A 26,751-nucleotide genomic window follows, 5' to 3' on the forward strand; every position below is an offset into this window, starting at 1 on the left:
TGTAGTGACACTGACATGGTGGTGGTGTGTTAGTGTGTGTTGTGCTGGTATGAGTGGATAAGACTCAGCAGCGCTGATGAATTTTTAAAACACATCACTGTCCCTGCTGAACTGAGAATAGTCCACCAACCAAAAACATCCAGCCAACAGCGCCCGACCACTAATGAAGGTCTAGAAGATGACTCAGACAGCAGCAATAGATGAGCGATCGTCTCTGACTTTACATCTACAAGGTGGACCAACTAGGTAGGAGTGTCTAATAGAGTGGACAGTGAGTGGACACTATTTAAAAACTCCAGCAGCACTGCTGTGTCTGATCCACTCATACCAGCACAACACACACTAACACACCACCACCATGTCAGTGTCACTGCAGTGCTGAGAATGATCCACCACCTAAATAATACCTACTCTGTGGTGGTCCTGTCGCGGGTCCTGACCATTGAAGAACAGGGTGAAAGCAGGTTAAAAAAGTATGTAAAGAAACAGATGGACTGCAGTCAGTAATTGTAGAACTACAAAGTGCTTCTATATGGTGGAGCTGATAAAATGGACAGTGAGTGTAGAAACAAGGAGGTGGTTTTAATGTTATGGCTGATCGTGTATAGTGTGAAGCAAGGACAACTGAAATAAACATAAAAATAAAATTCGTAAGTATGCTTTCCGTTAACTGGGGGGTCAAAACCTACAACAGCAATTTAAAAGACTCATCGCTAGTTATGCATATGTTTGATTACTGCTGTTAGGTATAGGGGGCAATTACTTTTTCACATGGGGTGATATAGGTTTTGAATACATTTTTATCTTCAGTAAAAGGAGTGTTTAATCAAATCATCATTTTGTGTTTATTCATGCTGGTTTTATATTAATTGAAATTGGAAGTTGGAAGATTTAAATGTGACAAATTAGCAAAAATAGAAGAAATCAGAGGAAAACTTTTTGTTTAGTTTATTAAGTTTAGGGTGGCAGTCACTTTTTACATCATAAATGTGTTGCATAATCTCTTTTCTCTTTGTGTTTTGTCAGGATCTCATAGTCTATTATATTTTTAATGTATTTTATATGCTGAAACCCTTCAATGGTACAAATTCACAAGAAAATTAAACATCAATAATTTTTAGCGGCCATCATACACATTAATGATTTTTAATTTTTGATAACATTTGATAACATTTTTTATTTTTGCTGGGTCTCCTTAAACATTCTGCTGTGTGTTGTATTTCTGTTTGTTAATACATGGCTGAATCGTCAAAGTCAAATTAGCATAAATCTGGTGGAATTGACACCAAGCTTGTTCATGAATATTAATGCTTGTGAAGTGTATTGAAATGAACTCACTGGCTGCTGAGCTGTGGATGGGACACGATCTTCTGAATGAACTCATGTAAGCCTGTTTTTCTTTGCTTTATAAACTCTGATGTGGATGAAAAAAAGGTTCAGTTAGTAAAAACACAAATTACCAATCTAACAATAAATTAAGAGATTCTAGAAATACATTATAAAGTTTGAGACATTTTCTTACAATCAGTAAATGTACTAATGTGAATATTGTTAGATATAGATCATTTATATCATTTTAGGGACAGTGGTAGCCTAGTGGGTAGAGCTTTGGGTTACCAACAGGAAGATTGGCGGTTCAAATCCAGGCTCTGCTATACAGCCACTGTTGGGTCCTTGAGCAAGGCCCTTAACCCTGTCTGCTCCAGGGGCGCCGTACGATGACTGACCCTGCGCTCTGACCCCAGCTATCAAACAAGCTGGGATATGCGAAGAAAGAATTTCATTGTACTGTACACCTGTATATACTGTATATACTGTACATACAGTATATACACATATCCAACAGAGAATTTATCCTCTCGGCTTTCGCGGTAAAAAGATGAAACTGGTAATTCGTTAACTAAGCTGTCACTTATACAGCTGTATGTTTATACAGCTGTTTTTCAAGCCTTGAACCATGACTGAATCCTTGAAACACATGCGCACTGATCCTTGGAGTTGTTAATGCACGACACCATAATGAAATAGAGTGAGCAAAATGAATAAATCTTTACCATAGATAAGAGCACAACTCACCGATTCGATTTCAATAAATAATTCGTTTGAAAAGAGTCGTTTCGGACTTGTTTTTATCGCTCATGTGTGAAAGAGAGCATGTAGCACAGTGCTTTTGTGCTCTGTTTTAAACATTCTCAGATGGTAACCTGTGTATCCTAGGCATACTCGATATAAAGAATATGGTCATTTTCAGTATCGTGTAAAAAATAATATCGAATATATATCGTTTATATACACCGCCCAGCACTAAGTGTGATTCAATATGTAATCCACTGTAGTGAATATGCTTTATACATCACCTGGGTCAAAGTTGTCCCCAAATATTCTCTTCGCAGGTATCTTCAAATTCAAAGCAGGATACTGTTTTCGTAACTGCATAAAAAAATTATACGAATAATAAGAATAAATTATTTACTGTGGCTAAAATAATTCAATGAGCAGAAAACGTTCCCGATGTTTAAATTTGCATCAAAGACAACAACTATTTAAGTTCAAGAGTTCAAGATAGACATTGTCATTTCAGCTATATACAACTGGGAGGATTTAAAATAGAACAACTACAGAATGGAAAATCAGTGTGAATCCTAAGCTTTTTTCGCTGCAACAAGACGCTGCTCCCACCTAGTGGTGATTGGACACAATAACACCTGAAGAGTTTTGGAAATGTAATTGCTTTTGTAGCGATCTCTAATTATTTATTCTTTCTGTGCGGCCTGGTAATAAACGACCCACGGATCAGTACCGGTCCGTGGCCTGGTGGTTGGGGACGTCTGTTCTAAAGCACATGTACACTGATCAGCCATAACATTAAAACCACCTCCTTGTTTCTACACACACTGTCCAATTTCTCAGCTCCACTTACCATATAGAAGCCCTTTGAAAGTTTACAATTACTGATTGTAGTCCATCTGTTTCTCTACATGCTTTTTTAACCTCCTTTCACTCTGTTCTTTAATGGTCAGGACCCCCCAAAGGGCCACTACAGAGCAGATATTATTTGGGTGGTGGATCATTCTCAGCACTGCAGTGACACTGACATGGTGGTGGTGTGTTAGTGTGTGTTGTGCTGGTATGAGTGGATCAGACACAGCAGCGCTGCTGGAGTTTTTAAATACCGCGTCCACTCACTGTCCACTCTATTAGACACTCCTACCTAGTTGGTCCACCTTGTAGATGTAAAGTCAGAGACGATCATGTCTCATCTATTGCTGCTGTTTGAGTTCGTCAACTTCTAGACCTTCATCAGTGGTCACAGGACGCTGCCCACAGGGCGCTGTTGGCTGGATGTTTCAGTAATTGTAGAACTACAAAGTGTTTCTATAAGGTAAGTGAAGCTGATAAAATGGACAGTGAGTGTAGAAACAGGGAGGTGGTTTTAATGTTATGGCTGATTGGTGTATACTAAAGCAATAAGCCACGAGAGGCCGTACGTTACTGTGATTTTAGCACGGGGATGACGTTTTGGCACGACGCGAAGCGGAGTGCCTAAAACTTCTTTCCCCGTGCTAAAATCGTAACAGTAACGTACGGTCTCGAGTGGCTTATTGCTTTTATAAAACGGCGGTCAACATAAAATATAATAAATACAACAATGTTTAATTCATAAATGTATTTATTGTGTATAAACTTACAATAAAGCGCTCTTCCGCGACGCAAAATAGTTCGATTAACAGTGTTGCTAGGCAACATGAGGGCGAAAATAACATTAAATTTTTCTTTTCAGTGGCGTATTAATATGGAATGATGTGAGGTGGTCATAGGTGTGAGTTTATCGGGGATTTTACAACGGCTTCGAACGCGGCTCAGCCAATCAGATTTTAGGACCGGAACTATCCGTTTTATAATAATCAGTAAAGCACTAATCAGTAAATGTACTGCCATAGTATTTGCTTTTTTTGCCTGGCATTAGTGAAACCATGGCAACCAAATGCCCACAGACAATGATGACGCTGCCGGTATAAACACAGGGCGATGAGTGATCAGAGATTTGAGCAACAAGGCAAAAAAAATCACTGCAGTTTAGCCTAAAAAAAATAATACTGCAGTGAATATCATGTATCCTTAATTTATCAGGTGTGATGATTAGGGATGTAACGATACACTCTACCCACAATGCGATGCGATTCACGATACTGGGTTCATGATACGATTTTTTCCCAATTTTTTAAAACAAAATGAAATTGAAGACAAACTATGACAAAGTTTCCTTTTATTATTTCTCTTTAAAAAATAAAATAAAATACAGTAGACCTTTGACTTACGAATTTAATTGGTTCCGAAGGGCTGTTCTTAAGTCAAAATGTTCATTAGTTAAACCTATTTTTCCCATAAGTAAATAAAATTAATCCGTGTCAGACCTCCCAGACCCCCCTTACCTAACCTCTTAAAGTCTTAAATTGTCTTTTTTGTTATAAATACAAGTATATTTTCCTGTATATTCCTGTAATAAACAATAATAAACAACAATACACAGTAGTACTGTACATAAAACACACATCACATTTCAGTACAGTACGTGTGCTGTACCATACACCATAATACATTTTTTCTTTTTAATATAAAATGTATCTACCAGAAACAACAATAACTCATATTTTTCTATTATATCCTTCTTTATTTTAATAATGTTGTATTTTGTAGATGTAATTGCTCGAAAGAAAGAACACCTTACTCAGCGATTTCCTTTGTCTGATACACAGTGACAGTTACTGGCAGGAGTAATGATACAACAACAAATGTAATAGATTTTTTTATTTTCTCACCACTGTGCTTCCTCCGCAACTTCTTTGAGGCCATTTTATTATTGAATTTTACAAACTGTAAAGAAAACACTGGAAAAACACCGTCCACTTTCCGAATGTGTGTGTATATATATACAGGGGTTGGACAAAATAACTGAAACGCCTGGTTTTAGACCACAATAATTTATTAGTATGGTGTAGGGCCTCCTTTTGCGGCCAATACAGCGTCAATTCGTCTTGGAAATGACATATACAAGTCCTGCACAGTGGTCAGAGGGATTTTAAGCCATTCTTCTTGCAGGATAGTGGCCAGGTCACTACGTGATGCTGGTGGAGGAAAACGTTTCCTGACTCGCTTCTCCAAAACACCCCAAAGTGGCTCAATAATATTTAGATCTGGTGACTGTGCAGGCCATGGGAGATGTTCAACTTCACTTTCATGTTCATCAAACCAATCTTTCACCAGTCTTGCTGTGTGTATTGGTGCATTGTCATCCTGATACACGGCACCGCCATTGGATGCACATGGCCCTCCAGAATGGTTCGGTAGTCCTTGGCAGTGACGCACCCATCTAGCACAAGTATTGGGCCAAGGGAATGCCATGATATGGCAGCCCAAACCATCACTGATCCACCCCCATGCTTCACTCTGGGCATGCAACAGTCTGGGTGGTACGCTTCTTTGGGGCTTCTCCACACCGTAACTCTCCCGGATGTGGGGAAAACAGTAAAGGTGGACTCATCAGAGAACAATACATGTTTCACATTGTCCACAGCCCAAGATTTGCGCTCCTTGCACCATTGAAACCGACGTTTGGCATTGGCACGAGTGACCAAAGGTTTGGCTATAGCAGCCCGGCCGTGTATATCGACCCTGTGGAGCTCCCGACGGACAGTTCTGGTGGAAACAGGAGAGTTGAGGTGCACATTTAATTCTGCCGTGATTTGGGCAGCCGTGGTTTTATGTTTTTTGGATACAATCCGGGTTAGCACCCGAACATCCCTTTCAGACAGCTTCCTCTTGCGTCCACAGTTAATCCTGTTGGATGTGGTTTGTCCTTCTTGGTGGTATGCTGACATTACCCTGGATACCGTGGCTCTTGATACATCACAAAGACTTGCTGTCTTGGTCACAGATGCGCCAGCAAGACGTGCACCAACAATTTGTCCTCTTTTGAACTCTGGTATGTCACCCATAATGTTGTGTGCATTGCAATATTTTGAGCAAAACTGTGCTCTTACCCTGCTAATTGAACCTTCACACTCTGCTCTTACTGGTGCAATGTGCAATTAATGAAGATTGGCCACCAGACTGGTCCAATTTAGCCATGAAACCTCCCACACTAAAATGACAGGTGTTTCAGTTATTTTGTCCAACCCCTGTATATATATATATATATATACAGTGTATCACGAAAGTGAGTACACCCCTCACATTTCTGCAAATATTTCATTATATCTTTTCATGGAACAACACTATAGACATGAAACTTGGATTTAACTTAGAGTAGTCAGTGTACATCTTGTATAGCAGTGTAGATTTACTGTCTTCTGAAAATAACTCAACACACAGCCATTAATGTCTAAATAGCTGGCAACATAAGTGAGTACACCCCACAGTGAACATGTCCAAATTGTGCCCAAATGTGTCGTTGTCCCTCCCTGGTGTCATGTGTCAAGGTCCCAGGTGTAAATGGGGAGCGGGGCTGTTAAATTTGGTGTTTTGGGTACAATTCTCTCATACTGGCCACTGGATATTCAACATGGCACCTCATGGCAAAGAACTCTCTGAGGATGTGAGAAATAGAATTGTTGCTCTCCACAAAGATGGCCTGGGCTATAAGAAGATTGCTAACACCCTGAAACTGAGCTACAGCATGGTGGCCAAGGTCATACAGCGGTTTTCCAGGACAGGTTCCACTCGGAACAGGCTTCGCCAGGGTCGACCAAAGAAGTTGAGTTCACGTGTTCGGCGTCATATCCAGAGGTTGGCTTTAAAAAATAGACACATGAGTGCTGCCAGCATTGCTGCAGAGGTTGAAGACGTGGGAGGTCAGCCTGTCAGTGCTCAGACCAGACGCCGCACACTGCATCAACTCGGTCTGCATGGTCGTCATCCCAGAAGGAAGCTGACGCACAAGAAAGCCCGCAAACAGTTTGCTGAAGACAAGCAGTCCAAGAACATGGATTACTGGAATGCCCTGTGGTCTGACGAGACCAAGATAAACTTGTTTGGCTCAGATGGTGTCCAGCATGTGTGGCGGCGCCCTGGTGAGAAGTACCAAGACAACTGTATCTTGCCTACAGTCAAGTATGGTGGTGGTAGCATCATGGTCTTGGGCTGCATGAGTGTTGCTGGCACTGGGGAGCTGCAGTTCATTGAGGGAAACATGAATTCCAACATGTACTGTGACATTCTGAAACAGAGCATGATCCCCTCCCTTCGAAAACTGGGCCTCAGGGCAGTTTTCCAACAGGATAACGACCCCAAACACAACCTCCAAGATGACAACTGCCTTGCTGAGGAAGCTGAAGGTAAAGGTGATGGACTAAACCCAATTGAGCACCTGTGGCGCATCCTCAAGTGGAAGGTGGAGGAGTTCAAGGTGTCTAACATCCACCAGCTCCGTGATGTCATCATGGAGGAGTGGAAGAGGATTCCAGTAGCAACCTGTGCAGCTCTGGTGAATTCCATGCCCAGGAGGGTTAAGGCAGTGATAATAATGGTGGTCACACAAAATATTGACACTTTAGGCACAATTTGGACATGTTCACTGTGGGGTGTACTCACTTATGTTGCCAGCCATTTAGACATTAATGGCTGTGTGTTGAGTTATTTTCAGAAGACAGTAAATCTACACTGCTATACAAGCTGTACACTGACTACTCTAAGTTATATCCAAGTTTCATGTCTACAGTGTTGTCCCATGAAAAGATATAATAAAATATTTGCAGAAATGTGAGGGGTGTACTCACTTTTGTGATACACTGTATATATATATATATATATATATATATATATATATATATATATATATATATATATATACAGTGTATCACAAAAGTGAGTACACCCCTCACATTTCTGCAAATATTTCATTATATCTTTTCATGGGACAACACTATAGACATGAAACTTGGATATAACTTAGAGTAGTCAGTGTACAGCTTGTATAGCAGTGTAGATTTACTGTCTTCTGAAAATAACTCAACACACAGCCATTAATGTCTAAATAGCTGGCAACATAAGTGAGTACACCCCACAGTGAACATGTCCAAATTGTGCCCAAATGTGTCGTTGTCCCTCCCTGGTGTCATGTGTCAAGGTCCCAGGTGTAAATGGGGAGCAGGGCTGTTAAATTTGGTGTTTTGGGTACAATTCTCTCATACTGGCCACCGGATATTCAACATGGCACCTCATGGCAAAGAACTCTCTGAGGATGTGAGAAATAGAATTGTTGCTCTCCACAAAGATGGCCTGGGCTATAAGAAGATTGCTAACACCCTGAAACTGAGCTACAGCATGGTGCCCAAGGTCATACAGCGGTTTTCCAGGACAGGTTCCACTCGGAACAGGCTTCGCCAGGGTCGACCAAAGAAGTCGAGTCCACGTGTTCGGCGTCATATCCAGAGGTTGGCTTTAAAAAATAGACACATGAGTGCTGCCAGCATTGCTGCAGAGGTTGAAGACGTGGGAGGTCAGCCTGTCAGTGCTCAGACCATACGCCACACACTGCATCAACTCGGTCTGCATGGTCGTCATCCCAGAAGGAAGCTGACGCACAAGAAAGCCCGCAAACAGTTTGCTGAAGACAAGCAGTCCAAGAACATGGATTACTGGAATGCCCTGTGGTCTGACGAGACCAAGATAAACTTGTTTGGCTCAGATGGTGTCCAGCATGTGTGGCGGCACCCTGGTGAGAAGTACCAAGACAACTGTATCTTGCCTACAGTCAAGCATGGTGGTGGTAGCATCATGGTCTTGGGCTGCATGAGTGTTGCTGGCACTGAGGAGCTGCAGTTCATTGAGGGAAACATGAATTCCAACATGTACTGTGACATTCTGAAACAGAGCATGATCCCCTCCCTTCGAAAACTGGGCCTCATGGCAGTTTTCCAACAGGATAACGACCCCAAACACAACCTCCAAGATGACAACTGCCTTGCTGAGGAAGCTGAAGGTAAAGGTGATGGACTAAACCCAATTGAGCACCTGTGGCGCATCCTCAAGTGGAAGGTGGAGGAGTTCAAGGTGTCTAACATCCACCAGCTCCGTGATGTCATCATGGAGGAGTGGAAGAGGATTCCAGTAGCAACCTGTGCAGCTCTGGTGAATTCCATGCCCAGGAGGGTTAAGGCAGTGCTGGATAATAATGGTGGTCACACAAAATATTGACACTTTGGGCACAATTTGGACATGTTCACTGTGGGGTGTACTCACTTATGTTGCCAGCCATTTAGACATTAATGGCTGTGTGTTGAGTTATTTTCAGAAGACAGTAAATCTACACTGCTATACAAGTTGTACACTGACTACTCTAAGTTATATCCAAGTTTTATTTCTATAGTGTTGTCCCATGAAAAGATATAATAAAATATTTGCAGAAATGTGAGGGGTGTACTCACTTTTGTGATACACTGTATATATATACAGTGTATCACAAAAGTGAGTACACCCCTCACATTTCTGCAGATATTTAAGTATATCTTTTCATGGGACAACACTGACAAAATGACACTTTGACACAATGAAAAGTAGTCTGTGTGCAGCTTATATAACAGTGTAAATTTATTCTTCCCTCAAAATAACTCAAAATACAGCCATTAATGTCTAAACCACCGGCAACAAAAGTGAGTACACCCCTAAGAGACTACACCCCTAAATGTCCAAATTGAGCACTGCTTGTCATTTTCCCTCCAAAATGTCATGTGATTTGTTAGTGTTACTAGGTCTCAGGTGTGCATAGGGAGCAGGTGTGTTCAATTTAGTAGTACAGCTCTCACACTCTCTCATACTGGTCACTGAAAGTTCCAACATGGCACCTCATGACAAAGAACTCTCTGAGGATCTTAAAAGACGAATTGTTGCGCTACATGTAGATGGCCAAGGCTACAAGAAGATTGCCAACACCCTGAAACTGAGCTGCAGCACAGTGGCCAAGATCATCCAGCATTTTAAAAGAGCAGGGTCCACTCAGAACAGACCTCGCGTTGGTCGTCCAAAGAAGCTGAGTGCACGTGCTCAGCGTCACATCCAACTGCTGTCTTTGAAAGATAGGCGCAGGAGTGCTGTCAGCATTGCTGCAGAGATTGAAAAGGTGGGGGGTCAGCCTGTCAGTGCTTAGACCATACGCCGCACACTACATCAAATTGGTCTGCATGGCTGTCACCCCAGAAGGAAGCCTCTTCTGAAGTCTCTACACAAGAAAGCCCGCAAACAGTTTGCTGAAGACATGTCAACAAAGGACATGGATTACTGGAACCATGTCCTATGGTCTGATGAGACCAAGATTAATTTGTTTGGTTCAGATGGTCTCAAGCATGTGTGGCGGCAATCAGGTGAGGAGTACAAAGATAAGTGTGTCATGCCTACAGTCAAGCATGGTGGTGGGAATGCCATGGTCTGGGGCTGCATGAGTGCAGCAGGTGTTGGGGAGTTACATTTCATTGAGGGACACATGAACTCCAATATGCACTGTGAAATACTGAAGCAGAGCATGATCCCCTCCCTCCGGAAACTGGGTCGCAGGGCAGTGTTCCAGCATGATAATGACCCCAAACACACCTCTAAGACGACCACTGCTTTATTGAAGAGGCTGAGGGTAAAGGTGATGGACTGGCCAAGCATGTCTCCAGACCTAAACCCAATAGAACATCTTTGGGGCATCCTCAAGCGGAAGGTGGAGGAGCGCAAAGTCTCGAATATCCGCCAGCTCCGTGATGTCGTCATGGAGGAGTGGAAAAGCATTCCAGTGGCAACCTGTGAAGCTCTGGTAAACTCCATGCCCAGGAGAGTTAAGGCAGTTCTGGGAAATAATGGTGGCCACACAAAATATTGACACTTCAGGAACTTTCACTAAGGGGTGTACTCACTTTTGTTGCCGGTGGTTTAGACATTAATGGCTGTATATTGAGTTATTTTGAGGAAAGAATAAATTTACACTGTTATATAAGCTGCACACAGACTACTTTTCATTGTGTCAAAGTGTCATTTTGTCAGTGTTGTCCCATGAAAAGATATACTTAAATATCTGCAGAAATGTGAGTGGTGTACTCACTTTTGTGATACACTGTATATATATATATATATATATATAGAGAGAGAGAGAGAGAGAGAGAGAGAGACGGTTGGAGTTAACTTGTTCGTGACGTCACGTGTTTAGCAAATTTTGGTTTGCAATCCGAAATTTGTTCGTACAGTTGAAAAAGATCTTTCGTAACCCAAAATGTTCGTATGGTAAACCGTTCGTAACCCAAGGGTCCACTGTACTGTATTTGTGCTTATCTGTTATTTATCTAAATAATGAATTCCCTTTTTTTCTGAGGTAGGTACAACCTATGCCAAATTAAGCTTATTGTGTAAAAAACTAATGAAATTTTAAAACAAATCCTACATGATATAAATAAATAAAGAAAGTATCCTCGCATAAATAAATTTGACTGGAAAATTCCGAACCTGGCAACCCTGTAGTGACGTCAACCAGGCGAGGTGAATAGCGCCAGTGCCCTCTGCTGTTTAAAGTGAATATCGATTCATCTTAAATGAATAACCAATTCAAATCGTAGCACATGTGCACCGATTTTTAACTGTCTTGTGATGCATCGTTACATCCCTAGTGATTATATTTTCATAAATGTCATTCAATCACTGATTTAAAAGAAGGTTGGAACTATTGTGCTTTTAGTTTTAACTTACATTTTAAAATACACATAAAACATGAACATTATGCAACATTTACAGAGTAATTTACACGACTACTTACTGTATTATACAGTTTATCAAATTCTGCGTATCTTCTGAAAACAAACCACTCATGTCTTCCAACATTTACAATCACTTTGTAAACCTAAAATAACAACAAACAGAATTATAGAGTAAAATTTGCTATGCAGCTTTTTAAAATAAAGTAAACTTTCAAAACAGCAGACATGAAGGTACTCACAGTGTAGCGTTTCTTCTTGTCTCTTTGCTCATTGTGGCAGGGAATGCTAACATTAGGGCAGTTGGAGTGCTCGTCCATGCTTATTGTTTTTGCTGGCAACGTTCAGAGAAGGCAGCTGAGTGTAACAGTGTTTCCTTAGTGCTCTGATCTGGAACACGGCTCAAAAACGCAACCGGGACTCTTCATTCTTCAGCTATGTGAAAACAAACAAAAACATCATCAGAAAACGAGAGTGGTGACCTGTGGTGAGGTTTACCAAACATGTCTGCACAGTACAGTCCATTAGGGAACATCGAGTCCTGCTTCAGAAAGCAGCATGAATAGGACAGCTTGGCATGACGGCAGTGAGACCACGTTAGGGTCAGTAATTAGGTCCAACAGGCGCACAGTGAGAAGCATTGAGCAGCCTGGGTAGCCAGATTTGCTCCTCCTCTTTTTCTTTCTGCACCATCCATTTCGATCCATCACTGCCACAATGCCCCTCTGCTAATGACAGCTAGCAAGCAAATCTGCAATATCTATTATACACTGACTAGGCATAACATTATGACCACTTTCCTAATATTGTGTTGGTCCCGCTTTTGCTGACAAAACAGTCCTGACCCGTCGAGGCATGGAGTCTGACACCTTTCTATCAGAACCAGCATTAACTTCTTCAGAAATTGTTGGATCGGACCACACGGGCCAGCCTTCGCTCCCCACGTGCATCAGTGAGCCCTGGCCGCCCATGACCCTGTCGCCGGTTTACCACTGTTTCTTCCTTGGACCACTTTTGATAGATGCTGACCACTGCAGACTGGGAACACCCCACAAGAGCTGCAGTTTTGAAGATGCTCTGACCCAGTCGTCTAGCCATCACAATTTGGCCCTTGTCAAACTCGCTCAAATCCTCACGCTCGCCCATTTGTCCTGCTTCTAACATCAACTTTGAGGATAAAATGTTCACTTACTGCTTAATATATCCCACCCACTAACAGGTGCCGTAATGAAGAGATATTCAGTGTTATACACCAACTAGGCATTACATTATGACAACTGACAGGTGAAGTGAATATGCTGCTATCTAAATATTTAGCATGTTCCTAATAAGCTTTTGTAATAAAAAAATTATTCATTCTATTTTAAATGAACAATGAAGCGTCGGTTTGTTCAACGCTCGGCTTGAGCGGTGCAGTGAATCATCATTAAAGTGTGAATATGAGACGAATAACAATCAAATCCACTCTGTGTTTAGCTGTACAGTACTTCCCGCACTGTATCACTTATAAACTTGTGTTAAAGCTCGGGGTGCTGAAAAATTATGGTAAAAAAAAATAAAGCTCAACGTGGATTAATTAATGTACTAAAAGGACGACACAGGAACACTAAACCTTTCTTAATTATTACTGCTCATAAGTTCTCTCCACTAATGAAATTCCTAGCTCGTTGTTTTAGTACAATAAATGTATATAAAACACTGAAATACAACTGAAAAACAGTTAAAAATTAATATACAAATACAATAAAAGCTGCACTTTACCTTCACTTCTTGTTTCCCTGTGCTTCTTAATCATGGATGCTTGATCTTGGAATACCGTATTCCGTTCAGTAAAGGCGCATTCCAAGATCAAGCATCCTACACGATTAGGAAGCATAAGGAAACAATAAAGAGGTAAATAAAGGTAAAGTGCAGGTTTTATTGTATTTTTATATTAATTTTTTTTTACTGTTTTTCAATTGTATTTTAGTGTTTTTATATATTGCTGTTATTTTCAGCATATGAGTGTCAAAAACAACCAAATTATTTTACATGAGCCTAAAATATATGCGGTTCCACAGGACCATAGAACGCATTAACAGGTTTCTCATCTATTCTTATGGGAAAAAATACCCGGAAACTCAACACCTTTTAAACTTAACGATTTTGAAATAGATTTGCCAAGTGAAAGAGAAAGTTTACAGTGAGACAGACCTATTATGTTAGATAGCTTGAAGGTGGTGGCACTGCCAAAAACACAGAAGAGGGAGCTGAAGGTTGCAGAGATGAAAATGCTGTGATTAGGAATGAGTTATTTAAAGGGACGGCACAGGTAGGATGTTATTGAGACAAAGAATGAAAGACTGAGATGTTTGGGGATGTACAGAGGATGGATGAGAGTTATATCGGGAGAAGGGTGCTGAGGATGGAGCCACCAGGCAGGAGGAGGACAGAAAGACCAAAGAGGAGATTTATGGATGCTGTAAAGAAGGACAGAGGACGGATGGTCAGGACAGGGCTAGATGGAGACAAGATTTGTTTGTTGTTTGAAATTTCACAACAACTTTTAAAATTATATACCTACATGTACACTGATCAGCCATAACATTAAAACCACCTCCTTGTTTCTACACTCACTGTCCATTTTATCAGCTCCACTTACCATATAGAAGCACTTTATAGTTCTACAATTACTGACTGTAGTCCATCTGTTTCTCTACATACTTTTTTAGCCTGCTTTCACCCTGTTCTTTAATGGTCAGGACCCCCACAGGACCACCAAAGAGCAGGTATTATTTAGGTGGTGGATCATTCTCAGCACTGCAGTGACACTGACATGGTGGTGGTGTGTTAGGGTGTGTTGTGCTGGTGTGAGTGGATCAGACACAGCAGCGCTGCTGGAGTTTTTAAATACCGTGTCCACTCACTGTCCACTCTATTAGACACTCCTACCTAGTTGGTCCACCTTGTAGATGTAAAGTCAGAGACGATCGCTCATCTATTGCTGCTGTTTGAGTTGGTCATCTTCTAGACCTTCATCAGTGGTCACAGGACGCTGCCCACGCTGCTGTGTCTTATCCACTGATACCAGCACAACACACACTAACACACCACCACTATGTCAGTGTCACTGCAGGGCTGAGAATGATCCACCATCCAAATAATACCTGCTCTGTTGGGGTCCTTACCATTGAAGAACAGCATGAAAGGAGGCTAACAAAGAACGAAGTGCTTCTATATAGTAAGTGGAGCTGATAAAATAGACAGTGAGTGTAGAAACAAGGAGGTGGTTTTAATGTTATGGCTAATCAGTGTACTGTATATTAGGAATGCAATGAACAAAAGAATTATAGTTATAATATTTACAGTAATGAACAGTAATTGTATCCATGATGGTACCATTAAAAGTTAAGTAGAGTTTAAAGGTGCATTACTCACTGTTGGAGAGTTTACAGTATTAAAAAAAGACTTAAATTTCTAGAGAACATAAGAAATGAAACAGAATTGTTACAATGGAATTGTAACATAATATGGAAAATATTATTAATATCAGCATCTGGAACATGCAAAAGACAGACTGACTTATTTGCATTTCTGTTGCCACACTACAGAAACTCATTCATGACAATTTTACTGCTCACAAATGAGTTCCTGCCGTAGTTCCCCATGTTATTAAATTGAAACCCAAATTTATCTTTGTGCACTTACAACAAATTAAAAATACAGAACGTTAACACAATTTAGTTACAATTAATGATCATGGGTGTGTTCGAAAACCTAGTGAGCTCTGTACATAGGCAGCATTTTACGTCATCCTATGCGCACTCCAGAGAAGGAGGCTGTTTCAAATCCTAGATGCCTTAATATCCTCCCTTCAACCTTATTTTGAGTGGAGAACAAGTGAGCGTCCGATGTTTCCTTAGCAGTGAAGGCAATCCCAGCATTCAGTGCAGCATGACTTTTCTCACAAAAAAAATACAAAATATGGCGGACGGTGCGGAGAAATGAATGTTAGTGAGTTATTTTCAAACGTAAATAAATTATTATTGATTTTTAACTTGTATAAACTTGCACAAGTGTCGTTTATTTGCAAATTCAGGCTTGTCATCGAATTTAACCGTTTTTGGTACACGGAGGGAGATGTTAGTTGACATTAGGGCTGGACGATATGGCTAAAATTTATATCACGATATAACTCCTAATTTCGGTCGATCCGATATAATTCCGATATCGATATAATACAAATAGTGGAAGGCTGTACCTGCAAACCTCTGAAAAATTTATTTGCAAAGTCTATAAAATCTCACCCTTTAAAACTACATAATATTTTAGAAATAATAATAATAATAATAATACAAATAAATTAGCTTTCACCTTTTACTTGTATTCAGCATTTGTATACAGACAAAAACACAACACCATCCTCAAATAAACACAAGCTTTAACAATATATAATATAAAATATTAACATATGTCTTAACCAGAGGTGGAAACAGTACTAAAAGTACTCAAGTAAAAGTACTATTACTTTCATGAATTTTTACTTAAGTACGAGTAAAGTTACTAGTCAAAAAATCTACTCAAGTAAAAAGTAACTCATTTAAAATGTACTCGTTACTTAGAATGTAAACGTTACTTAGTTACTTTATTAACAGCAGGGGGGGGGGGTCTCTTCTGTGTAATGCAAACAGGACAAGTGAATATAAATCTCACAATAGTTGTTTTTAATTCAAATATAATAGAAAAAAACATGTTGATACAACATTTAAAACATTTAGGGGTGTGTAATGTGTCATTTTAGTCCCATAAAACCTTTTCAAACTGTATAACCACTAGTGATGTGTCGTAGAATGATTCGAATCTATTGAACGGCTCTTTAAACTGAAATAAAGGAACCGCTTCTGGGAGTCGTTATGTACATACGTATACGGCTCTTTAAAAGGAACCGAGACAGAAGATCCGACTCCCCGTCGCAGAATTCTCTGCAGCAGTTTCCCAGACGCGATTTCTTTAGCGTTTATTATTTTACTCAGTAACGGATCTTATTTAAAATGTAGCGAATTACAATTCTTAATACAAAACATACTTAAGTAAAAGTAAAATTACAGGCTGTGAAATCTACTTTAAAAAGTACAAGTACACAAAAAAACTACTCAGTTACAGTAACGTGAGTAAATGTAATTCCACCTCTGTAAAAGTTACTTTCCACCTCTGGTCTTAACCAACTTTAATCCACAACATGGACTGATTATTTGTATGTAAACATTTTCGAACAAAAGTGCTTCAGAGTTGCTGCAGAATTTGCTATATCAGGTGTTGTGCTTGACAAGGACGGATTAAGGATAGTCTGGGCCCCTGGGCCCCCCCTCCAAAAACATAAATAAATTAATACATTAAACAACCTGTCAATAACTAACCCTAACACAAGAATCTATTTTATATAAGTTTCTTTCTACTCTTCTTTCTTGCAAAGTCATCCACTAATTCATCAAAATTAAGCTGTCTGACCAAATCTGATTCAATGGCCAGAAGTGACAGTGAGTTCAGGCGGTTTTGGCACATCCTAATCCTGAGTTCATTCTTAATACGAGCCAGTTTGGAGAATGAACGCTCCCCTTCACAATTTGTGATAGGCACAGTCAAAAAAAGTCTAAGTGCTATGTAGACATTTGGAAAGGTTGACTGTAAATTCAAATTTATCATGGTTTTGAGCATTTTACTAGGACATTTTTCTTTTTCTGTTATGAATGATTTGTATTGTATCAATTCATCTGCCAGGCTCATGTTCAGATCTGAAGGATATGCTGCAGCGAGTGAGTTAGCCTTTAAAGTGAGCTCACTGTTGGACATATTGTCAGGCATGAAAAGAACATCAAATAGCTCAGTTAAGTGTGTGTATGCATTCAAACTGCTTGAAATTGCTTGTCTTAAATTTAAATAATTGCTAAATTGCTAAATTAATTTGTGTCTCTGCGCTTAAGAGAAATTGAACATAATAATTTTGAAACAATACAAATTCAGAAACATTAAGTAAGGGCCTGAATCGCATATTTGCAACAAAACGTCTGTTATGAAATATGGTAGCTTGCCTGGCAATTTGTAGGTCCCTAGAAAGTCAAGGAGCCATGGTAAACGACTTCTATGGAAGTCAAGGGCCCCATAGCAGGGGCCCTCGTGATCAAGGGCCCTCTAATGGTATGCCCTGCTCTTCTCTAGGGCCCCCTGGTAGGGGCTCTCATAACCAGGGCCCTCTAAAAATATGCCCCCCTCTTTCCTAGGACCCCTAATAGCCAGAAGTCGAAGTCAGAGCAGTGCCACAACGCCTCATCCATTTTCATAAGGGCCCCAAAAGCATGGCTAGGGCCCAAAAGCATGGCTAGGGGCCCCAAAAGCATGGCTAGGGGCCCCAAGAGGCCCTGGGGTCAAAGTCCCTAATAGTCAGAGCATCCTTAAAATGGAGGGCCCTCGGAAATAAAAATATATTGCATCATAAATGTTGATAGGCATCGCAAAATGTTTTGGGCCAGGGCCCTCCCCCGGGGCCCCCTGACCTCGAGGGCCCCTTGGCGCTGGCCCCACTGGCCCGGTCAGTAATCCAGCCATGGTGCTTGAAGACTACAGAAAAAAAGAGTCTAGTCTTTCCTCTCATCATCTATTTCTACTGCTTCTTTTTAAACTGTGGATGCTCGTTCACTCACAGCTGTTGAACTCATTTAGCCGCTAATATCCACCGTGTTGTAGCGGAGTGTAATCAGAGCGGTAACGCTGAGCACCGGCTTCGTGCCTGTGGCGTACGTCATCACGCACTGACGTAATATATATCGATCGAATTTGTTTAAAAATCATATCACCGTTATTGAAACATTTTCTATCGCGATATATATCGATATTGAATTATTGTCCAGCACTAGTTGACATGCTAGCACGTTGTACCACACCATCCCATTGGTTTGAATAGCATGAGGCGAACTGTGTTAGCTTGGTTAGCGAAAACTGATGGAATCGCTGTATAAGTAGCACATTCATATAACCTGCCTTATAAGTCAATGACTTATTAGAATCCGCTCTACTGAGGCAGCTGCCTGTGTAGGCAGTAACACAGCAAGGCAGCTCACTAGGTTTTCGAACACACCCCGGTGTCATGTTTTTCGCTGTTCCATGACGATACAGACTACTCAGAAATACAAATACTCTTATTTTAAGTAAGGATGCCAGTTGTTAACTAGTTAACCGATTAGGGGGTTGGCTCAGTGAGCAGCACTGTCGCCTCACAGCAAGAAGGTCCTGGGTTTGATCCCCAGGTGGAGAGGGCTGGGTCCTTTCCGTGTGGAGTTTGCATGTTCTCCTTGTGTCTGTGTGGGTTTCCTCCCAAAGTCCAAAGACATGCAAGTAGTGAGGTGAATTGGAGATACTAAATTGTCCATGAGTGTGTTTGACATTAAAAGACTTTGTAACCATGATGAACTTTGTGTAATGAGTAACTACCTGTCCTGTCATGAATGTAACCAAAGTGTAAAACATGATGTTAAAATCCTAATAAACAAACAAACAACCCTTTACAGTTGACGTAAACTGTGAGACAGAGTTCAGATGGCTGATTTGAGACTCGCACTCACCTTCTTCGAGTGCACGTGACGGCGCATTTAGACAACAGCTCATCATAAGCTTATTATCTTATAATAACTACACTAATCTCATGAAAAAGAGCTTTAATTTACTGACTGTATCTTTATTACAACCCCAAATCAGAATAAAATTGGAACACTATGAAAAATGCAAACAAAAACACAGAGTTTCTTACATTTACTTTGACTTTTGTTTCATTGCAGACAGGATGAACCTGAGATATTTCATGTTTTATCTCCTCAACTTCATTTCATTTTAATATGCATCCATGCCTACATTTCAGGCCTGCAACACATTCCAAAAAGCATTTACTACTTTGTAATGTTGCCATTCCTTATTACTCACTCACTTTCTTAACCGCTTATCCTTTTAAGGTCATGGTGGGGGGGGGGGGCTTTTCAATGGGCACAAGGCATACAGTAACACCGTGGACGGGGCGCCAGTCCATCGCAGGGCAGACACACACACATATACACACACCCATTCACCTATAGGGCAATTCAGTTAACCTGACTGCATGTGTTGGTCTGTGGGAGGAAACCGGAGCTCCCGGAGGAAACCCACACAGACACGGGGAGAACATGCAAACTCCGCACAGAAAGGACCCGGACCGCCCCGCCTGCGGATCGAACCCAGGACCTTCTTGCTGTGAGGTGACAGTGCTACCCACCAAGCCGAATATTGGTTGACATTGCATTGTTTGTTTTTAAATTCCTCACACATTTTCTTTTGGGGACAGGTCAGGACTCCAGGTCCCACTCAAGGTTTCTTGCTGTAATTTTAAGGGAGTTTTTCCTTGCCACTGTCGCCCTCGGCTTGCAAACAGGGGTTTTCGGTCTGTCGGTCTTGGATTCCGTAAAGCTGTTTTGAGACAATGTCCATTGTAAAAAGCGTTATACAAATAGGCCAGTCCCGTAGCCTCTTCTTCCACAGCCAGCCATGCCTTTGTAATGTGAGCATCATGTGGTTTTGCATTGTCTTGCTAAAAAATGCTTAGTCACCCCTGGAAAAGATGTCGTCTTGCAGCATATGTTGCTCTAAAATCTCAATGTAAATTACCTTTGCCAAGGGCACTGACACAGCCCCACACTACGACATACCCTACGATTTGGACATCTGACCACAATAGACGTTTCCACTGTGTGATGATCCATCCAGATGCCTCCGAGCCCAGAGAACTTGACACTGCTTCTGGACATGTTTAACATAAGGCTTCTTTTTTCAGCTATGAATTAGGGCTGCCTCGACCTAGTCGATGACGTTGACGCTAAAGATTCGTCGACGTCAATTAGGGCTGGACGATATGGCAAAAATTTATATCACGATATAACTCCTAATTTCGGTCGATACGATATAATTCCGATATCGATATGAATAACACAAATGTCTTAAGGCATTTCTTAAGTCAAAATGTTTGTTAGTTAAACCTATTTTTCCTATAAGAAATAATGTAAACACAATTAATCCATGCCAGACCTCCCAAACCCCCCCTTACCTAACCTTTCTAATGTCTTAAATGCTCTTTTTTTACCAGAAACAACAATAACTCTCATATTTCTCTATGATTTCCTTCTTTATTTCAATAGTATTGTATTTTGTAGGTGTCATTGCACAAAAGAAAGAATACTTTACTGAGCCGAATTCCTTCTTCTCTCTCACTCACTGTCCCCGCTGTCTGATACACAGTGACAGCTACTGGCAGGAGTAATTATACAACAACAAATGTAATAGATTTTTTTATTTTCTCACCACTGCACTTCCTCTGAACCTTCTTTGAGGACCTTTTAATATAGAATTTTACAAAATATAAAGAAAACATTGGAAAAACACCGTCCGCTGTCCGAATGTTCGCTCACTGTATATACAGAGAGAGAGAGATGGTCGGAGTCATCTTGTTCGTCCGAAATGTGTTCATACGTTAAGTTGAAAAAGATCGTTCGTAACCCGAAATGTTCGTATGGTAAACCGTTCGTAACTTAAGGGTCTACTGTACATATTTTAATAGCTTCAACCAAAAAACCCAAACTCTGAGCTGATAAATAACTAAGGACGATGCTTTTGTCTCGTATTTCAGAACAAGTAATCAAACCACAGGGTGACATTTAATCCCGAAAGTGAAAACAGGAACAGATAACTGTCTGATGTTTGCTACAGTTTGAAGCTAAGGAAAAATTCCAAAGTCAGAGTTATGCAACTCAGAAGAAACTAGTATTGCCTCCATTACACCGGTTCCAGTCCATGTACCAAAAACAATGCTTTTACTATTGTTATCTGACTTCTCTTAATCTGATAGCGTACCAAATTTAAACGAACGCAAACACAGACACCTAGTAACTTGCTGTACAGGATGTCAAACCTGATCCATGGCCTTGTTAAGAACAAGTTTGGACAGATGACATGCATTGTGTTTTATGTTAAATATTGAATACGCCTTTACACCTTTAGTGTTAATGTCTAATTTAAATCTGGTGGAAAGGTTACTCAGTAGTAAATGGTCCCAGTTAGGTGATCTGAACTAATGGTTGCGTACATTTAAAAACATTCATCACCAATACAGCCCACATTTCATTTCATTATTGTTTGTTTGTTTATTTATTAGGATTTTAATTTTTTCATGTTACATTCATACATTTACACTTTGGTTACATTCATAACAGGAACAGTAGTTACTCATTACACAAGGTTCATCAGTTCACATGGTTATATCGAACACAGTCAACAATTTAGTGTCTCCAATTCACCTCACTTGCATGTCTTGCAAGGACGGGGAGAACATGCAAACTCTACAAAGAAAGCAATCTAAGCAATTAAGGGGTTAGAGCCTTGCTCAAGGGCCCAACAGCATAAACCTGGCAGTGATGGGGCTTGAACCAGCAACTTTCTAATTACTAGTCTCGTACCTTAACCATTTATACACTGAAAATAACACAAATATAATATAAAAACACTGAAATAAAACACAAGTTTAAAAGTGAAACAGTGAAGAAAGCGACAGTTCACTGTCAATTTAAAATAAAATAATTGTTTTTTAAAAACAAACTGAAGACGTTGAGAAGGAAATGTTGAGTTTAGGGGACGCTGAGTTACAAGGTACCACTGTATAATATAATATATTCAGTACATTGAGTAGACTTTTGCAGATATTTTGCATATATATATATATACACACTGATCAGCCATAACATTAAAACCACCTCCTTGTTTCTACACTCACTGTCCATTTTATCAGCTCCACTTACCATATAGAAGCACTTTCTAGATCGACAATTACTGACTGTAGTCCATCTGTTTCTCTGCATGCTTTGTTAGCCCCCTTTCATGCTGTTCTTCAATGGTCAGGACTCTCCCAGGACCACTACAGAGTAGGTATTATTTAAGTGGTGGGTCATTCCCAGCACTGCAGTGACACTGACATGGTGGTGGTGTGTTAGTGTGTGTTGTGCTGGTATGAGTGGATAAGACACAGCAGTGCTGCTGGAGTTTTTAAACACCTCACTGTCACTGCTGGACTGAGAATAATCCACCAACCAAAAATATCCAGCAAACAGCGCCCTGTGGGCAGCATCCTGTGACCACTGATAAAGGTCTAGAAGGTGACCAACTCAAACAGCAGCAATAGATGAGCGATCGTCTCTGACTTTACATCTACAAGGTGGACCAACTAGATAAGAGTGTCTAATAGGGTGGACAGTGAGTGGACACAGTATTTAAAAACTCCAGCAGCGGTGCTGTGTCTGATCCACTCATACCAGCACAACACACACTAACACACCACCCAAATAATACCTACTCTGTGGGGGTCCTGACCATTGAAGAACCACTTTCACCACCCCTAATGTAAATGTAAACAAAACGCAGTGCTATCTCTGTGTGTTTTTGTGTACATTTAGATTAAAACATCCGTGTTTACAGAGAAGTACTATAACACAGCACAATATTAGGACATTATACATGTGTTCTAAACTTTAAGAGCATTTAAATCTCACACTAACAGATGTTTAACAGTAACTTACCTCAGGGAACCAGGTTTCATTCCAGTGAATCGTCTCCAGTGTCGAAATGCAGAGGAAGTTCGGAACAAAACTCCAAACTCAGCTGTGTAAAAATGTTTTTAACGCTGTAGGAGAACAAGCTTCACTTTCCGCCATTCCATTATTCTGTTTGTTATGCAAGCAAACCGCCAAAAAAAAATCCAGAAAATGTTATGACGTTTTTCCTGAAGCTGTGAAGATACTCGTCACGGGATCAAACCTAAAGAATGAAGAAATTCCTATAGAGAAAGAACAACAGCGCCCTCTAGCGATACAAAAATATACACTTAAACACACTAACACAGTGGTACCTCATAACTCGACGTCCCCTAAACCCAAAATCTTTGAAACTCTTTGAAATGTGTACCCTCAAACTCAACATATACCTTAAACTCAACGTGTTTACCTTTTTTTAAATGATTTATTTGTTCATTAGGATTTTAACGTCATGTTTTACACTTTGGTTACATTCATGACAGGAACGGTAGTTACTCATTACACAAGATTCATCAATTGACAAGGTTATATCGAACACAGTTTTGTATCTCCAATTCACCTCACTTGCATGTCTTTGGACAGTGGGAGGAAACCCACACAGACACAGGGAGAACATGCAAACTCCGCACAGAAAGTATCCGGACCGCCTTACCTGGGGATCGGACCCAGGACCTTCTTGCTGTGAGGCAACAGTGCTACCCACTTAGTCACTGTGCCGCCCCTGCAGTAAGACGTCATCAAAGTGCGAATATGAGACGAATCTGCATTTGTGTTCAACTGGATTTTCCTCCTGTTTCACTTTTAAACTTGTGTTATATTGTAAGAATCAGGTTTTTTTTAGAGTCTAAAACACTTTTCATTAAAAAACAAAATGCTTAACGTGACTTAATGTATTAAAATTATGACATAGAAACACTAAACTTCTCTTAATTATTAGTGCTCATAAGTTCTCTCCACTGATGAAATTCCTCACTCGTTTGCGTACAATGCCACGTTAAGCTTTGTGTAACAGTTATTTATTTTTAACTGTTTTCAATCATTTTTCAGTGTTTTTATCTTATATTTGTGTTATTTTCAGCATATAAGTGTCAACCACAACCACATTATTTTACATTAGCCTAAAATATATGCAGTTCCACGGGACCATGGAACACATTAACAGGTTTCCCAAACATCCTTAAGGGAAATAATACCTTGAAACTCATCGCCACTCCCAGAACCAATTGATGTTGAGTTTCAAGGTACCACTGAATTTACTATATACAGACTGCTCATTTACAGTAGTATTATTGCGTGTATTGTTGCCAGGTCGGGTAAAGAAATGTTAGTGAATAATGATCAAACATCCATTAATGAATTCTTTTTTACCACTGTTTTATCCTATTTATGGTTGCGGTGGGTACAATTCACTGGGCGAATGGTAGGAAGGCAGTAGCAGCCTAGTGGTTAAGGTACTGGACTAGTAATCCAAAGGTCGCTGGTTCAAGCCCCACCACTGCCAGGTTACCACTGTTGGGCCCTTGAGCAAGGCCCTTAACCCTCAATTGCTTACTGTCACAGTACTGTAAGTCGCTTTGGATAAAAGCGTCTGCTAAATGCTGAAAATGTAAATGTAGGAAACACAGAGGACAGGCTGATAGTCTATCACAAGGCAAAGGCACACACATTTATATGTAGAGCAATTTTAGAGGCTCCAGTTAATCTGACGGCATGTCTCTACTGTGAGAGGAAACCAGAGCTCCTAAAGAAATCCCACACAGACAAGGAAAGAACATGCAAAGTCAGACACGGGAGAACATGCAAACTCCACTCAGAAAGAATCTGTCTTGCTGTGGGGCCACGATGCCACCCTATGATAAAATATGATACAATTTATTTTTGCAACATTTGTAACTTTGTCCGTCATTTACTTTGCAATGAATGTAGCAATTAATAACCAAATGCATGCTTAAGGACGTCTAGTACAGTTGTAACAACATCTATGTTTACATGAACATTTACACCACGTTTACACCACTAAATAATACAGACAGGGTCATTTCATTTATTGTCTTTTGTCATTGTCCTTTTTATTCTATTTAGGGTCACAGTGGGTAAGATTCACTGGGCGAAAGGTAGGAAACACATTGAACAGGTTGCCAGTCCATCACAGGTCAAATGTTAGTGTCTTTAATTAACCTGACTGCATGCCTTTGGACTGTGGGAGGAAACCAGAGCACCCGGAAGAAACCCACACAGACAGACTAGGTGCATGTTCTCCCAAGGAATCAAACCCTGGACCTTCCTGCTGTGAGGCGACGATGCTTCCCACTGAGCCACCATGCCAACCTATGATAATCCCTCATTTTTGGAATGAATGCAAAAATTAATAACCATATGCCTATGAAAGGATGTCTAGTGCAGTGCTAACAACATCCATGTTTACATTCATTGTCTGTTTAACCCCCTTTTTATCCTATTCAGGGTTGCAGTGGGTACAGTGGACTGGGTGAACGGTAGGAAACACCCAGGACAGGTCGCCAGTCCATCACAGGGCAAATGCGCACATTCATTCAATTTTACTATCTCCAATTTAGTAGCTTGAAAGATTTTTAGTTGAAAGATTTTAGAACTTATCTATGGTACAGATTAAACTTGAGGTAAAAACTATTATTTGAAAATATTAAATTACACATACAGGTTTGCAGCTTGGTAGTATAGAAGGTAAAGTGGGTGCCACCCAACAACATGGGTTCTGAGGTCTGTTTGATCTTTTGATTCTCATGTAACTTTATGTTTACTCATCTTTACAAGGCGTGGCAATAACTGTGGAGTGGACTGTTCAAATAACCAAAATGACTTGACAAACACATGAGACGTTTTTGAATAATCACATACCCAACTTCAAAGACAATGTTGGGTTCAGTAATTTCATTGTTATATTAACTGCTTCAAAAGTCTTCAAGTCTGTATTACAGAACAATGCTATTCATAAAGAAGTAAAGGGTGCCAGTTCATCACAGGGCAGAGCACACACATTTCCCTCACTTACTCCCACCTAGGAACTTTTAAGAGTAGCCAAATCATCTTTTGTCTGTGAGAGGTAACCAGTGTAACAGGAGGAAAGACTTGTAGACGTGAGGAGAACATGCCGAAATGTCAGAAACGTTGTACCCCTCCTTAATACGTTCCCACCCTCCTTTGACATGGTTGTCCTACAAAATGATGAACTGGTAGCTACAAGTTTTCTTTACTAGTTGACAACTTTAACCTTGTATCTGGGGAATGAGAAGCGGGTATGAAGAGAGTGTCAAGGGTTGATAGGATGTAATGATGATCATATTATCCACGATCTCTTTTAACCATTTTAAGGCACCTCTGTACCTCCTGTGCCACTGTGCCGCAAACCTGTACAACTT

General features: G+C 40.4%; 1 protein-coding gene across 1 annotated transcript in view; it reads right to left on the reverse strand.

Annotated features, from left to right (window-relative positions):
• sgk3 (serum/glucocorticoid regulated kinase family member 3) overlaps positions 1 to 23,484 on the reverse strand; it is a 53,506-nt gene extending 30,022 nt beyond the window's left edge. Inside the window, exons 1-5 of the mRNA XM_062985614.1 lie at positions 23,339 to 23,484; positions 11,963 to 12,155; positions 11,783 to 11,866; positions 2,358 to 2,430; positions 1,339 to 1,414 (exon numbers count right to left, since the gene is read on the reverse strand). Of these exons, the coding sequence (XP_062841684.1) occupies positions 1,339 to 1,414; positions 2,358 to 2,430; positions 11,783 to 11,866; positions 11,963 to 12,040 (311 nt within the window). The 5' untranslated portion in view covers positions 12,041 to 12,155; positions 23,339 to 23,484. The remainder of the gene's footprint in view (positions 1 to 1,338; positions 1,415 to 2,357; positions 2,431 to 11,782; positions 11,867 to 11,962; positions 12,156 to 23,338) is intronic.
• Positions 23,485 to 26,751: the final 3,267 nt, after the last annotated feature.

Source organism: Trichomycterus rosablanca, chromosome 23 (genome assembly GCF_030014385.1).
Source record: "Trichomycterus rosablanca isolate fTriRos1 chromosome 23, fTriRos1.hap1, whole genome shotgun sequence".
Classification (NCBI taxonomy): domain Eukaryota; kingdom Metazoa; phylum Chordata; class Actinopteri; order Siluriformes; family Trichomycteridae; genus Trichomycterus; species Trichomycterus rosablanca.